The sequence below is a fragment of the Rhododendron vialii genome, chromosome 2a, assembly GCF_030253575.1.
Source record: "Rhododendron vialii isolate Sample 1 chromosome 2a, ASM3025357v1".
NCBI classification, from domain to species: Eukaryota; Viridiplantae; Streptophyta; class Magnoliopsida; order Ericales; family Ericaceae; genus Rhododendron; species Rhododendron vialii.
The window spans coordinates 2269167-2281048 of NC_080558.1; the positions used below are offsets into that span (position 1 = coordinate 2269167).

At 38.2% G+C, this 11882-nt stretch overlaps 2 protein-coding genes and 1 long non-coding RNA gene across 11 annotated transcripts; all 3 read left to right on the forward strand.

Moving 5' to 3' along the window:
- Positions 1-395: 395 nt before the first annotated feature.
- LOC131309872 (stem-specific protein TSJT1-like) lies at positions 396-6273 on the forward strand. Its single transcript, XM_058336561.1, has 5 exons — positions 396-773; positions 2771-3011; positions 4248-4368; positions 4837-4946; positions 5944-6273. The coding sequence occupies exons 1-5, from the start codon at positions 571-573 to the stop codon at positions 5980-5982; spliced, it is 714 nt and encodes a 237-aa protein (XP_058192544.1). The 5' UTR covers positions 396-570; the 3' UTR covers positions 5983-6273.
- Positions 4953-5397, forward strand: LOC131309880 (uncharacterized). The gene is made up of 2 exons (XR_009195035.1): positions 4953-5171; positions 5249-5397. It is a non-coding gene; the product is annotated as an uncharacterized LOC131309880 (long non-coding RNA).
- Positions 6274-8241: 1968 nt separating the features above from the next.
- On the forward strand, positions 8242-11787 carry LOC131309832 (nuclear transcription factor Y subunit C-9-like). 9 transcript variants are annotated; one of them, XM_058336482.1, is made up of 4 exons: positions 8242-8455; positions 8556-8607; positions 10081-10886; positions 11512-11787. In XM_058336482.1, the coding sequence occupies exon 3, from the start codon at positions 10104-10106 to the stop codon at positions 10848-10850; it is 747 nt and encodes a 248-aa protein (XP_058192465.1). In that variant the 5' UTR covers positions 8242-8455; positions 8556-8607; positions 10081-10103; the 3' UTR covers positions 10851-10886; positions 11512-11787. The 9 variants fall into 9 exon arrangements, with proteins under 9 accessions (XP_058192465.1, XP_058192481.1, XP_058192512.1 ...); XM_058336498.1 differs by having other exon boundaries at positions 8247-8455; positions 9777-10886; XM_058336529.1 differs by having other exon boundaries at positions 8247-8455; positions 10052-10890.
- The last annotated feature ends 95 nt before the right edge of the window (positions 11788-11882 follow it).

Here is an 11882-nt window from a genome sequence, read left to right on the forward strand (position 1 = left end):
CATCAATGAAAAGAAAATCTAATCAAGCAAATTCTACGTTCGTCGTAAAAACAATTATTCGGTCCGCAAAATAAAGGCTTAAAAAAATTATTTTATTAGAAAATTTAATTTTTTGGCCGCTAGTTATTGCGTAGATACAAATAAATTCTCTTACTTTATAGATAGATAAATGTTCAAATCTTTTTAATTACAAATACAATTTTTTAAGTTGTTATTTTGCGGATAGCTTTTTGAGAATGTCAACATACACATCTTCTGACTGCAATTTCGAACGCAATTGCATCCGACTCAAGAGCCATTTAATACATGTGAACACATATGCATTAAACGGTTTCAAAAACAATTATGTCCGAAATTGTGCTCGAAAAGTATATATGTAACATTTCTTTAGTTGGACGGAACAAGTGAACAAGCAAAGGGACTGCTTTACCCCTACCACTCCTCTTCTCCCCTATAAATGACAATGCTCGTCTCTGGTTCTTCTTCCATGCCCGAGCACTTATAATAACTTCTAGAGAGAGAGAGAGAGAGAGAGAGAGAGAGTGGTGTGGTGTGTGTTGGGGGGGAGTTATGTTGGGAGTATTTAGCAGCTCGATAGTGTCGCCGCCGGAAGAGCTGGTAGCGGCGGGAAGCCGGACTCCGTCGCCGAAGATAAAGGCGGCGGCGCTGGTGAAACGGTTTCTCGACAATAACAGCTCGGCGGTGTCGATACAGATCGGAGACGATGCCCAATTGGCATATACTCACCACAACCAGTCGCCTCTGAAACCCAGGTATATATATAACATAGTATATATCAGCAATACAAACAAAATCTGTGACAGAAGAGAAACAAAAAACGCTTAAAAATTGATTCTTTGATTGGATGAATATTTCTTCAAGGGAAATTCCAAGTGCAAAGAAAACGTACCCGGAAATTACTCCGAAAGGATAAATCAATGGTACAGATTCACTTTGAAGTGCATCTGTACCGTTGATTTGCCTTTTCGGGGTGATTTCTAGGTACATTTTCTTTGTACCTAGCACTCCCTACACATGCGAATGATTTAAGCCTTGTTCTCTTTATACTTCAAAAATAATTTTTTAAAAACTTTTTTCTAGATTCTCATACTTTCAACATTTCTCTCTCTATATTTCTCTACTTATTACCCTACTATTTTTCAAAAAAAAATTTCAAACACCAATCCAAGCAAAGCAGAAATGGTGTAAATATATTTCAAAGTAGTACTGTATAAATTAAGTCTTCTTTACAATAATTGATGTGTGTTGAAAATTGAAATTTATTTTTGACATGAATAATAACTAACTATGTCGATGATGGAGTACCTATGAAGTCAACGTCATCGTAATGGGTCTCAAGTACTGGGCCAGCAACGTGATGCTCCGGATTCCTAGACGGCTAGACCCATAACAACACAAAATAGGATTGGACAAACCAAAACTGGATGGGGATCAAGTCCGACCCAATGGATTGGATCTCTTAGTTCCGAAGCACAACCACGTGATGCTCCGGATCATTTCAGCACCGCACATTCATATGAATTTCATGCGCTTAATCACTAAACTCCACAAGAATGTATAGTTTTGGAATGTCCCGGACCACAACCACGTCGTATTTTAGAGATCTGAATAAACTAGACGATCCAATGACTTTGTTTTTAGGTGCTTCGAAAATGGCGCCAATGACCACCCATGCGCGGCTGCGGGGAGGATAAATGTTAGTTGTAAAAAAACTGTTTTGGAAATGCGTTGCCGTTGAGTTAGGGGTGTTTGGGAGCTTTTTCTTTTTTGCTTTTGCATTTTTATATTGTGAGAGAATGACTTGTCTCGTAAAACGAAAAATAATTACTTAAAAAATAAGAATCTTTGCAAAACAGGATCTTATCTTAGTTGTTTGGGAGTCGGGTAGGAGAATGTGTTTTATCACATCTAACTTTCAAAACTGTATGATAGAGCCACAATTGGAGAATCACCGAGAAGCGTTTCGTACTTTTTGTCACTTGTTTTTTATTTATCTATCTTTTTCCCTCTTCAATTTTTATCATTTTTGGTCTTTTTGACTAATCTTGGTTTCTCAAAAACATCTAAGAAGACAACTTAGACAAGTTATTAATTATTTTTGTCACTAGACAAACTTTTATTAGTGTTTTTGACCTGAGGAAAAAAAAATCCAGAAAATTCCGAAATTAGGTCTTTAATTATTTTAGATAGTCCATAGTCAAACTGATCAGCCTAACTGGAGCAAAATAATTCTTTTAGATCTGGTTCAATCAATCCACATAGAAAACACACAAAAATCTATGGGCTCTAGCCGCCCCACCTTTCTTGTTGATCAATGTGATGTGGGCTCGATCCGGAGTCATACACACAATCGTAAGATGAATAAAAATAAAAATAAAACACAATCGTAAGAAGAATAAAGGGAAAATGACGACTCATGACGTGTTTTGATAATTAATACCCATCTAAAATATTTTCAGTATTAACAAATGTTCTCAGCATGTCATTGGTAGGTATTAATTATCAAAACACGTCGTTGGCCGTCATTTTCCCAAGAATAAACCAAGCAAGAAAACACAACACAAAGGTAGATATATATGGAGTAATTAGGATTCAAGGGCGCTGTTACTCTAGCCAAGTGACAAACTAAACCGAATCAGGTTTCACAGACCCAACACATGGCAGATCATACATTCTTGTCTTGTTCAGCAACATCTTTTAATACTAGTAATTAAATTAACAATTGTTTGTTTGATACTGTAAATGGCAGATCATTTGCAGTGAAGGACGACATATTCTGCTTATTTGAAGGAGCACTGGACAACTTGGGAAGCCTGAACCAGCAGTACGGGCTGGGCAAGTCCGGGAATGAGGTGGTTTTAGTGATTGAAGCTTACAAGGCACTCCGTGACAGGGCACCTTATCCACCTAACCATGTTGTCGCCCACCTTGATGGGAACTTTGCCTTCATTGTCTTTGATAAGTCCACCTCCACCTTGTTTTTGGCCGCTGTGAGTACTCAATTATTTCACCCACCCCCAGTTATGCCTTATTCAAGCTTTGTTTTGTTTTATTGCTTTTAGATAATCGAAACAGAGGATCGATCTTTAATACTAGACTAGAAAAAGTCCGGGCTCGCGTACGGAAAGTGGATAAGGATGATTATAATTGGCCTTTTAGGGAGAGATGTTACGCAGATAAATCCGTAAAGAGGTGAATAATGTTGGTGCAAAAATGGTGGTGTTGAGCGGGAGCCGTTGAGTCAACCAGAACACTAGTCTGGCAGGTGGTTGGTTCATCTATAAGTCAGAGGTTGATCAAGCTCCATCAAGTCGAGTCATTTTCTCCCCACCTGCGGAATAGTTTTTAAAAGAATGACAATAAAAAAAATAGGTAGTTATGTGCTAGTTTTTATATGACATGGGCGCCCAGCTCAAGACGCAAACTACAAGGGTTCTACCTAACTGAAGTTTGTCCCATAAATTAGTGCCCCTTTGGATGGTAAAAAAGGAATGAGAATGAAGGAATAAAAATTTTACTTGAGGGGATAAGTTATAATGCTGGGTTTCCCTATTGTATTATAAACAGGCTAAAGCCCAAAAAATACTGATTTCAAGATATGTCGTTTTCCTCATATACATCAACTAAAAGTTTATTTAGCGGAAATAACTTATCTAAAGCCCTTAAACTATTGACAAACCTTATAAGGGAACAGGGGCGGAGGGATTAAGAGTCAAGGGGGGGCAGCTGACCCCGCTGCCTCCCAAATTTTTTTAGAGATTGGTATAATTCTCACCCAATTTTTACTCATTTGACCCCCTTTAAAATTCATTTTTGCCCCAACCCATATATAAGGGTTTTATTCTTAGGAAAAAGAGGAGTCAAAATAGAATTTCCACCCACAAAAATCCCAAAAACGTGAATAGCGTTTCATTGTTCTTGTTATTAATAAATATCTACTTTTTGATTAACTTGTTAATTTGATTGTTCCTTTCAAATAACAACTAGAAAAAGTGAATTATACATAATTCAAATTTTCGACCCCACTTATCGAAAATCCTGGCTTCGCCCCTGTTGGGGAACCCGACCTCGAGGGAGTCTTGTGCAAATTAGCTGTTGTCTTTATCACATCATTCTATATGTTTCCCTATTTTTGTAGTAGTAGACTATCAGTCCTTATATATAATAATAATAATGTAGTTTTCGTAGAATGACAACTGGACAACTTGTTCTTGGTGTCACTGCAGGATCAATTTGGTAAGGTTCCTCTGTATTGGGGAATAACTGCTGATGGAAATGTGGCTTTTGCTGATGATGCCGACTTGCTTAAAGGTGCTTGTGGCAAATCACTTGCTTCTTTCCCTCAAGGTGGGTTTGCCTTGATTATCTTTAATTGTGCTTTATTCCAATAATCATTCATTAAATTCATTGCTTTAAGCTCTTAGTATTGCTTTTGACACTTGATTTGAACCCACTACCAATAAAATATATCCACCAGATTTGAAAGGAACACTTGACTGCTACATCGAACCCCACTAATTCAGCTCCAAGGAAGGATTAGTCTGGTTATTTGGTGGGTTTGCTCCATATACGATTAATCAGGTTCAAATCTTAGGGTTAGGCCGCAAAAAAAGAGATTTCTTGTGAATTCTTTAGTTCTGGCATAGATGACCTGCTTTTGACGGAATCGAGAAAGAATTAGTCGAGACGTGCGTAAGCTAATCCGGACACCTCAGACCGTCGGCACAAAAAATGGAACCCACTAGATTCGAACGCGTAGTGTGTTTTTCCTTTGATTGTTTCATTTGACGGTGGCTCCACTTTTGTTTTGTATAGGGTGTTTCTATTCGACGGCAGTTGGGGGACTCAGAAGCTATGAGAATCCCAAGAACAAGATCACTGCTGTTCCTGCTACCGAGGAAGAAATCTGGGGTGCAAAATTCATGGTAAAGTTATCAACTTTTCGAGTGCAAGTTCTTGACTAGTACAGTATATCACATGACATGAGAATCTTCTCATCATTTAGGTTTAGGATTCAAAATGTCCACGAACACAACTTAAAAATACATTAATTGTGTTTGGAGCCGTCCGATTTATGCGAGCCCACGTGCATTAAGCGGTTCTGAATTCAGTTTGCGTCCGGAATTATGTTTTAAAGTTGCTTCCTTCACGTCGTGTTTTAGGATTTCCACGTGATCTAATAGACGAAAATGCCCCCAAAAACTGGTGCATTAAAAATTGGGTTCAGACGTACTATTTGAGGGGAATATTTATGGGCATGCTTTGCCTTTTTAGTGGCCACCAATTAATAGGCAAAAGTAGTAGTAGCATCACCTAATAGTGAACTCCCTTTTCGTCAATTTCATCACATGTGCCATGTTTTGTGGAAACTAGCTAGCTAAACAAAAGTGGGATCTGTTCAGGGAAACTACTTACCTTTGTTGTAGGAGTAGTTTTTTCGTCACTATAAGGAGATTAATAGTACTAATTTGTTGATAATGGATGCTCTGGTTCTCTACGGTTAAGTCACTAGTGTGTCTTGACTATATTCAATTTTCAATTAAAACATTCACCTTCTGAAATGGGATCGACGTCTAATTATGAAACCCTTAAGGGAGGATGGATTGCCTAAGTATAGCCAAACAAGCCAAACCTTTTGAACAATTTTTATTTTTTGGTAAAACCTTTTATTTTTTGAACAATTTTGTTCCGAAAGCGATCTTCAAACATCACATTTATCACCATGAACAATTTTGTTCGAAATCTGTCAAACTTTTTTTTTTTTGGTTCAACCAAACCACCCCGGGCACAAAGTAGTGTACTTGCTTAATTTGACTGATTGGCTGAATTAATTCAGCCAATAAGTCAATAATCCGGCTTATTTTTCTAGCGAAGCTGGGCCTAATACTGCATGTATTTAAGTTTGGGGATAACACTTTTCAGGTGGAAGAGCCAGCAGTTTTTGCAGCAGCCACAAAGTAGAAGAAGATCATCCCTCTCTACACATTCCTAACAATCTTCTCCTCTTTAAGGGGTGTTTGGCAAGTGGGGGTTTTTTTTTCTTTTCTTTTCCACTTTGGTTGTGAATGGAAGGCATGTTAGTTGGGCCCCATGTAAATAAGTGAAAGTAGAGTGGGTTAGTGTCTGTTTGTAGGTTGGACAAGTGGAAGAGTAGGCTTTTGCCTTGTGGCTTTGTTTGCTTTTATGACTTTGTTAGCAGCTTGCCTTCTTGTTTAGTCTGCACTTTAGACTAACTATTTTTAGTTGCTTCAATCGCTGTACAGCTAATCTCTCTCTCTCTCTCTCTCTCTCTCTCTCTCTCTCTCTACTATTCTTTTGAGAGACACAGTAGTATAACTCAATGGATTCTAAAATCTCAGCTCGTTTGAAGAGGCGTGATTTGTTAGTAAAGGCTCGTTAAGTAAAAGAAATGTTGGAATTAAATTTGTATGTCTTAAAACTCGTTTTAAGTGTTATTGTTTAATAATAATTCCAAGAGTCACCATTTAAATAGGGGTCTCTTTATTAAATGGAGTTATATCCAAGAGTTGTGTCCCTTAGGGAAAGACACAACACTTTATGCCCTATGAATGCAACCATCGAGAAGGCTTGGTCGTGATTTGGCCGGGTTTCATTTTGGAGTTGTTGATTGTTCATCGGAACCCTTGCACTTTAGGATATTATCTATTATTTTGTTTATATTTATACATATATTATTATAATTAAGCTCTTTGTGTTTTGGTGTTTCGGGTCTTAAATTCTAACACGAACTAAGGTCACACACCTCAACACTAAGCGAATGATTGTACTCGAGCTCGAACTAGAATAGTTTTGAGCAAGCCATGCAAACTCGCATACTTCAAAGCTTGACTTGGTTTCTTTGCAGACCTGATTTATAAATCGTGCAAAACCAAAAAGCACCTCTTCCACATGAGGCCATATCAAAAGAAACCCATAAAAAATGAGACAACATCGGCAGAATCAAAATGAGATTCACCCCATGTCATTGCAATTCCATAGAATCTGCAGATAGCAATTTTACACGAATTGATAAGTATTGACTCTCAAAAAAGAAGAAGAGAAGTATTGGATATGGAGGCCAAAGATTACTATATGACTAAATTTGAATTTTCAGATCTTTCAAACAAAGACCTCAACAACATTGAGTCAATGTCTTTCCTTGTTGGACAATATGTCACTTTTTTTTTTTCTTTATTTACGTAAAATTATCAAACTAACCTTATTTCTCAATTCGCTTTTCACATGACAGAAAATTTCTTAATGTCGCATTATTAAGGACAAGAAAATGAGTACAGAAAGATAAGAGGAAAAACAGTTTCCCTTGTTCACAATACACACTATTAATTTTGCAAGATGTGTCTTGGATTTGAGTACTTTTAATCCTCCAAAGTACACATCGCTCTAAATTCTTTTATCAACTTGTTTTTCATGTGAAATAACAAACTTCTAATTTTCTCACAAAGGAAGCCAAGAAATAGAGCGCAACAAGTTCATAAAGAGGAGTAAACAATCATTATGTATAAGAGAAATCTAAAAGGAACTTAGAGCACATCCAAGCCACTAGCTAGGCAAAACAAGTCAAGTTAGCAAGAATGGTTATATAACACTAACCATTTTTTTCCAGCTCCAATATGCTCTCCATATGGCTAGGCATTTTTGCTATGACCAACTTCACTACCTACATCTACCTAGCCTAGAGAAGCTAGGCAAATGGTATGGAGGGTCCATCCTCCATTCCTCATTTTCACTCAACAAAGTACAAATCTAGTCTTGATGTATTCACGGATAGTAAAAATAGAAAGCAAGATTGGAGTATGTCAATGAAAAATTGTATACCATTTTACTTTTGATCGGGAAAAATAAAGAGTAGGGTCTTTTTGGATAACTCAAAGTGTTCGGGTCATCTTACGCTCACCTCAATTCATTTCGGAGACCAAATTACATCGCCCACTTGCAGGTAGCCCTATCAAATCAGAAGCAAAGCTCCGTAAGAACTGGCCCAAAAAGAATTGATAACACCTAGTGTCAGAGACTTACAAATTATTAGTTTAGGTTTTATGGATAAACCATGCCAAGATGCCCTATAAAGGAGTAGTTTTTTTTTATCCGTTATGAAGGAGTAGTTTACATGTTATTAAAGCTTGAGTTGGGTGGAAAGGTTAACTTGCACCGAGGGACAGTGTCGTCACTTTGATAAAAGTCAAATGTAAAGTTTAGATCTTTTTTCTTTGTTAGTTTCTTTGTAAGAGGAGAGAGAGAGAGAGAGAGAGAGAGAGAGGGACGGAGAGAGTGCGAATTCCCACGAACCAAACTCGCGCTTCCCACTATAGCTTTCCTCACTATATATGTATGTATCCATACATACAGCAAAAAGATACATTCTCTCTCGTTCAACTCTCGTCCCCTGTTCCGTGTACAGCAAAATAGAACACAGGTTCGATTTCTATTATTCTATATAATGATTTATGCGTTAATTTTATCGGAATTGATTCACGGTTTCAGATAATTCAATGGGTCCTTCGTTTTGGGTGTAGAGTTTTGATCGCTAGACGAATCAAGAAACAAAAGTGAAACGGAGCTGTAAAGGTACTCGATTTCTTTACGTTTGTGTATCTGTGTACCTCTGTGTATATATAAGGTTGATTCTTTTGATCTGTGCTGGTGATTTTGGAAAAAGATTGGCCTGGCCTTTAGGTGTTCTTATATTTGTGTATTTGTGGATGCATGCAAGAGAAAAACACATGTATTGTATTTGGTTATCCTTGTATTTGAGCTATCTTGTGGTGGGTTTTCGAAATCGAAAAGTCTAGGAACACAACAAGGTCTAGAAACGCGACTTTGAAACAAAACGCTGAACACAGTTGTGTCTGGAGTCGTTGGATGTATGAGGTCTCATGTGCATCCTACGGCTCCGAACACATCCGGAGTTGTGTTTTAAAGTTGTGTCTGTATCCTATTATCATTGCTCTTTCGAAATTAGGTTTGGGGAAATTTGAAAGCTACTTCTTTTCTGCAGATAAAATTCAATATATTTGAACCAAAAATTTTAGGCTGTTCTTATCATGCATAGGCTTTCTTGTTTTAGGAATTCTGGTTTTAGGTGATTTGAATTTACCAATATGGAAGACAACTCGTTTAGTATATGTACTTGAAGTCCTCTTGCGAAGTATAGTATTATCGTCCCTTCTTCTTTCGGGTAGTGTTCTACTAGTTTTATTTCGTGTGATGAATGAGGAGGATTCCTTGTTAGATGGGATTAGAAACGAATTCTGGGATTATCTGTGGGTTGAGATACTTAAATGGTCTTATGCTCGTTATTATTGGCCCATTTCTTAGGGTCTACGCATGTTTTCTTACTCAGAACCAAGTGGATTTCCAGCTGAAAGGTTATGTTTTTAGCCTCCCATGGGAGTTGTATTGGACCAGCTTTTTTCTGAATCCATTTGATTATTAACTGGTCAAAGGATTCAGATATAGGTGATACCAGCCGTTAGCAAAATCAATCAAGTTCATGGAAATCCCGATATCTCAGATTCTCAGTTGTGGGTTCAGTGTATATGTAGTTATGTACAAGAGGACGTTCCTATGAATTTATATACGACTCTTTTCTTTTGTACTATATAGGTTTGCTAGCTGTATAGTTTCTATGCGAGGACCAGCAAGTTATCTATTCTGTATTTTCAGCACTCCAACACTTTCAGAAGAACTTGGATCTAAGGAACCCTTTTTTTTTCTTTTTTTTTTTTAAATTACAGATCTAAGGAACTTGAAATTCCTTATTTGGCAAACCATAGGTTAGTTTGTAGATATGACTGCTTTCGGCAAGATACCCTGCAGTTGAGTCCATTCAGCTCTTGGTTACATTGTGTGGTCCTTGGCGAAATAGCGAGTTACCAGCTCACTTTATACATGTCTACATCTAATACTTTTTACTAGGAATGATGAGTTTTGAAGGCCGAAGCTTGCTTACAAAGTGCTTAAATCTTAATGCTGTTTGGGTGATTGAAAATCTTATCATATGTATGAAAAGTTGATAGTTGGAGATCTCTTGTGAGTCAGTTGGAGATCTCTTGTGAGTAAAGATGGATCAACAAGGCCACGGGCAGTCCCAAGTAACTGGGGTGCCAGGTAGCTCAGCTCAGATGCCATATAACATGGCCCCATATCAAGCTCACCAAATGATGAGGCCCTCTGCCTCTACATCTGCCGGATCAATTCAATCTCCTCAATCCGCTGGTCTCCCTGCCTCTACTGCTCAGCTCGCGCAGCACCAACTCGCTTATCAGCAAATCCACCAGCAGCAGCAACAGCAACTGCAGCAACAACTCCATGGTTTCTGGGCAAACCAGTTCCAAGACATTGAGCAAACAACTGACTTCAAAAACCATAGCCTGCCATTGGCTAGGATTAAAAAGATAATGAAAGCGGATGAAGATGTAAGGATGATATCCGCTGAGGCTCCAGTCGTGTTTGCTAGGGCATGTGAGATGTTCATTCTGGAGTTGACTTTAAGGTCTTGGAATCACACAGAGGAGAACAAAAGGAGGACACTTCAGAAGAACGATATCGCGGCGGCTATCACAAAAACTGAGATATTTGATTTCTTGGTGGATATCGTGCCTAGGGAGGATTTGAAGGACGAGGTGCTTGCTTCGATCCCAAGAGGGTCCCTTCCTGTTGGGGGCCCCACTGAGGGACTTCCTTACTATTATATGCCACCTCAGCATGCTCCACAGGTTGGAGCTCCCGGGATGTTCATGGGTCAGCCTGTTGATCAAGCCCGGTATCAGCAGATGTGGCCACACCAGCAGCAACCACCAGACTCTTGAGGGACTAGTGGGTTTGGCAGAAATGTGAGCGACAGTGTAAGTAAGTTTTTAGTTGTTTTCCAATGCTCTCATCCCTATCCTTAGTTGCATGTATATTTATATATTTTTTAGATGGTGGAAGATGCGTAGATGGATGTATGATAATTGACAGGATTATGAACGGGAGAATTAGATGTATAACAAGTTGTGAAATGGTAAGAGTAGCACCTATTGAGAAAACTAATTCATGTAGCCGACTCCAATTGATTGGGTTTTAAGGCTCGGTTTGCTTTGGATTGGTTCGGTTAATGTGCAATAGATGCAAGTTAAGAAATCATGCTAGGCTTCTAGTGTCTGAAAAATGATTCGGATTGGTATATTCAACTGAGCATATAACCATTGGCAGAGCATAATGGCTGTAGAAAAGTCCTCTAGCCGACCCCAAATATTGGGATATGAGACTTAGTTTGGTTTACAGTGGTTGTGCTAATTTGTCTTCTTCTGAATCTATTGGGTGCTCACACTGAAGACAAGTAAAAAATTTATTGATCTACAGTGGTTTTATGTGTTTTCCTGTTACCTTGCCTGGTTATATCTCATCTTTCTAAAGGAAAAACTGCTGTCTGCTGTCTTCGATTGCACTTAATACCTGTACTGATTCGTTGATGATATGTTTCTGCAGAAGTTCTGGTGGGGAAGTTACCTTAGCGACAAACAACAAAAAGAAGAGACAGTACCAAACTGATAGAGAAGACCCAAAGACTACACGTCTTAGAAAGAAACTAGTATGGCCTTGATAGATGTAGTATATAGCTGCTTGTTCCCCATAGAATGAGTCTTGTATGTGTTTAATGTTTTACTTCATGCCATTAGGATTTGGTAAAACTCTTGACCTCTTGTAAGTTACAAAATGTAGTGGCGATACGATGCTTGTGTAATAACTTTTCGTTCTTTTTCATCCCTCTCCACTCTGATCCATTTTCTCTCTTTTAGGTTCTGATTGAATCCTCACCTGCATGATAACTTTTCGTTATGATGTATTGTTTTTGGGCT

Excerpts from the sequence above, each read along its gene's own strand:
- LOC131309832 (XM_058336482.1), top strand. The coding sequence starts at position 10,104 with ATGGATCAACAAGGCCACGGGCAGTCCCAAGTAACTGGGGTGCCAGGT.
- LOC131309872 (XM_058336561.1), top strand. The coding sequence starts at position 571 with ATGTTGGGAGTATTTAGCAGCTCGATAGTGTCGCCGCCGGAAGAGCTG. Across the intron at positions 3,012-4,247 it reads CCACCTTGTTTTTGGCCGCT|GATCAATTTGGTAAGGTTCC; the intron begins GTGAGTACTCAA and ends GTGTCACTGCAG. Across the intron at positions 4,947-5,943 it reads TCTGGGGTGCAAAATTCATG|GTGGAAGAGCCAGCAGTTTT; the intron begins GTAAAGTTATCA and ends AACACTTTTCAG.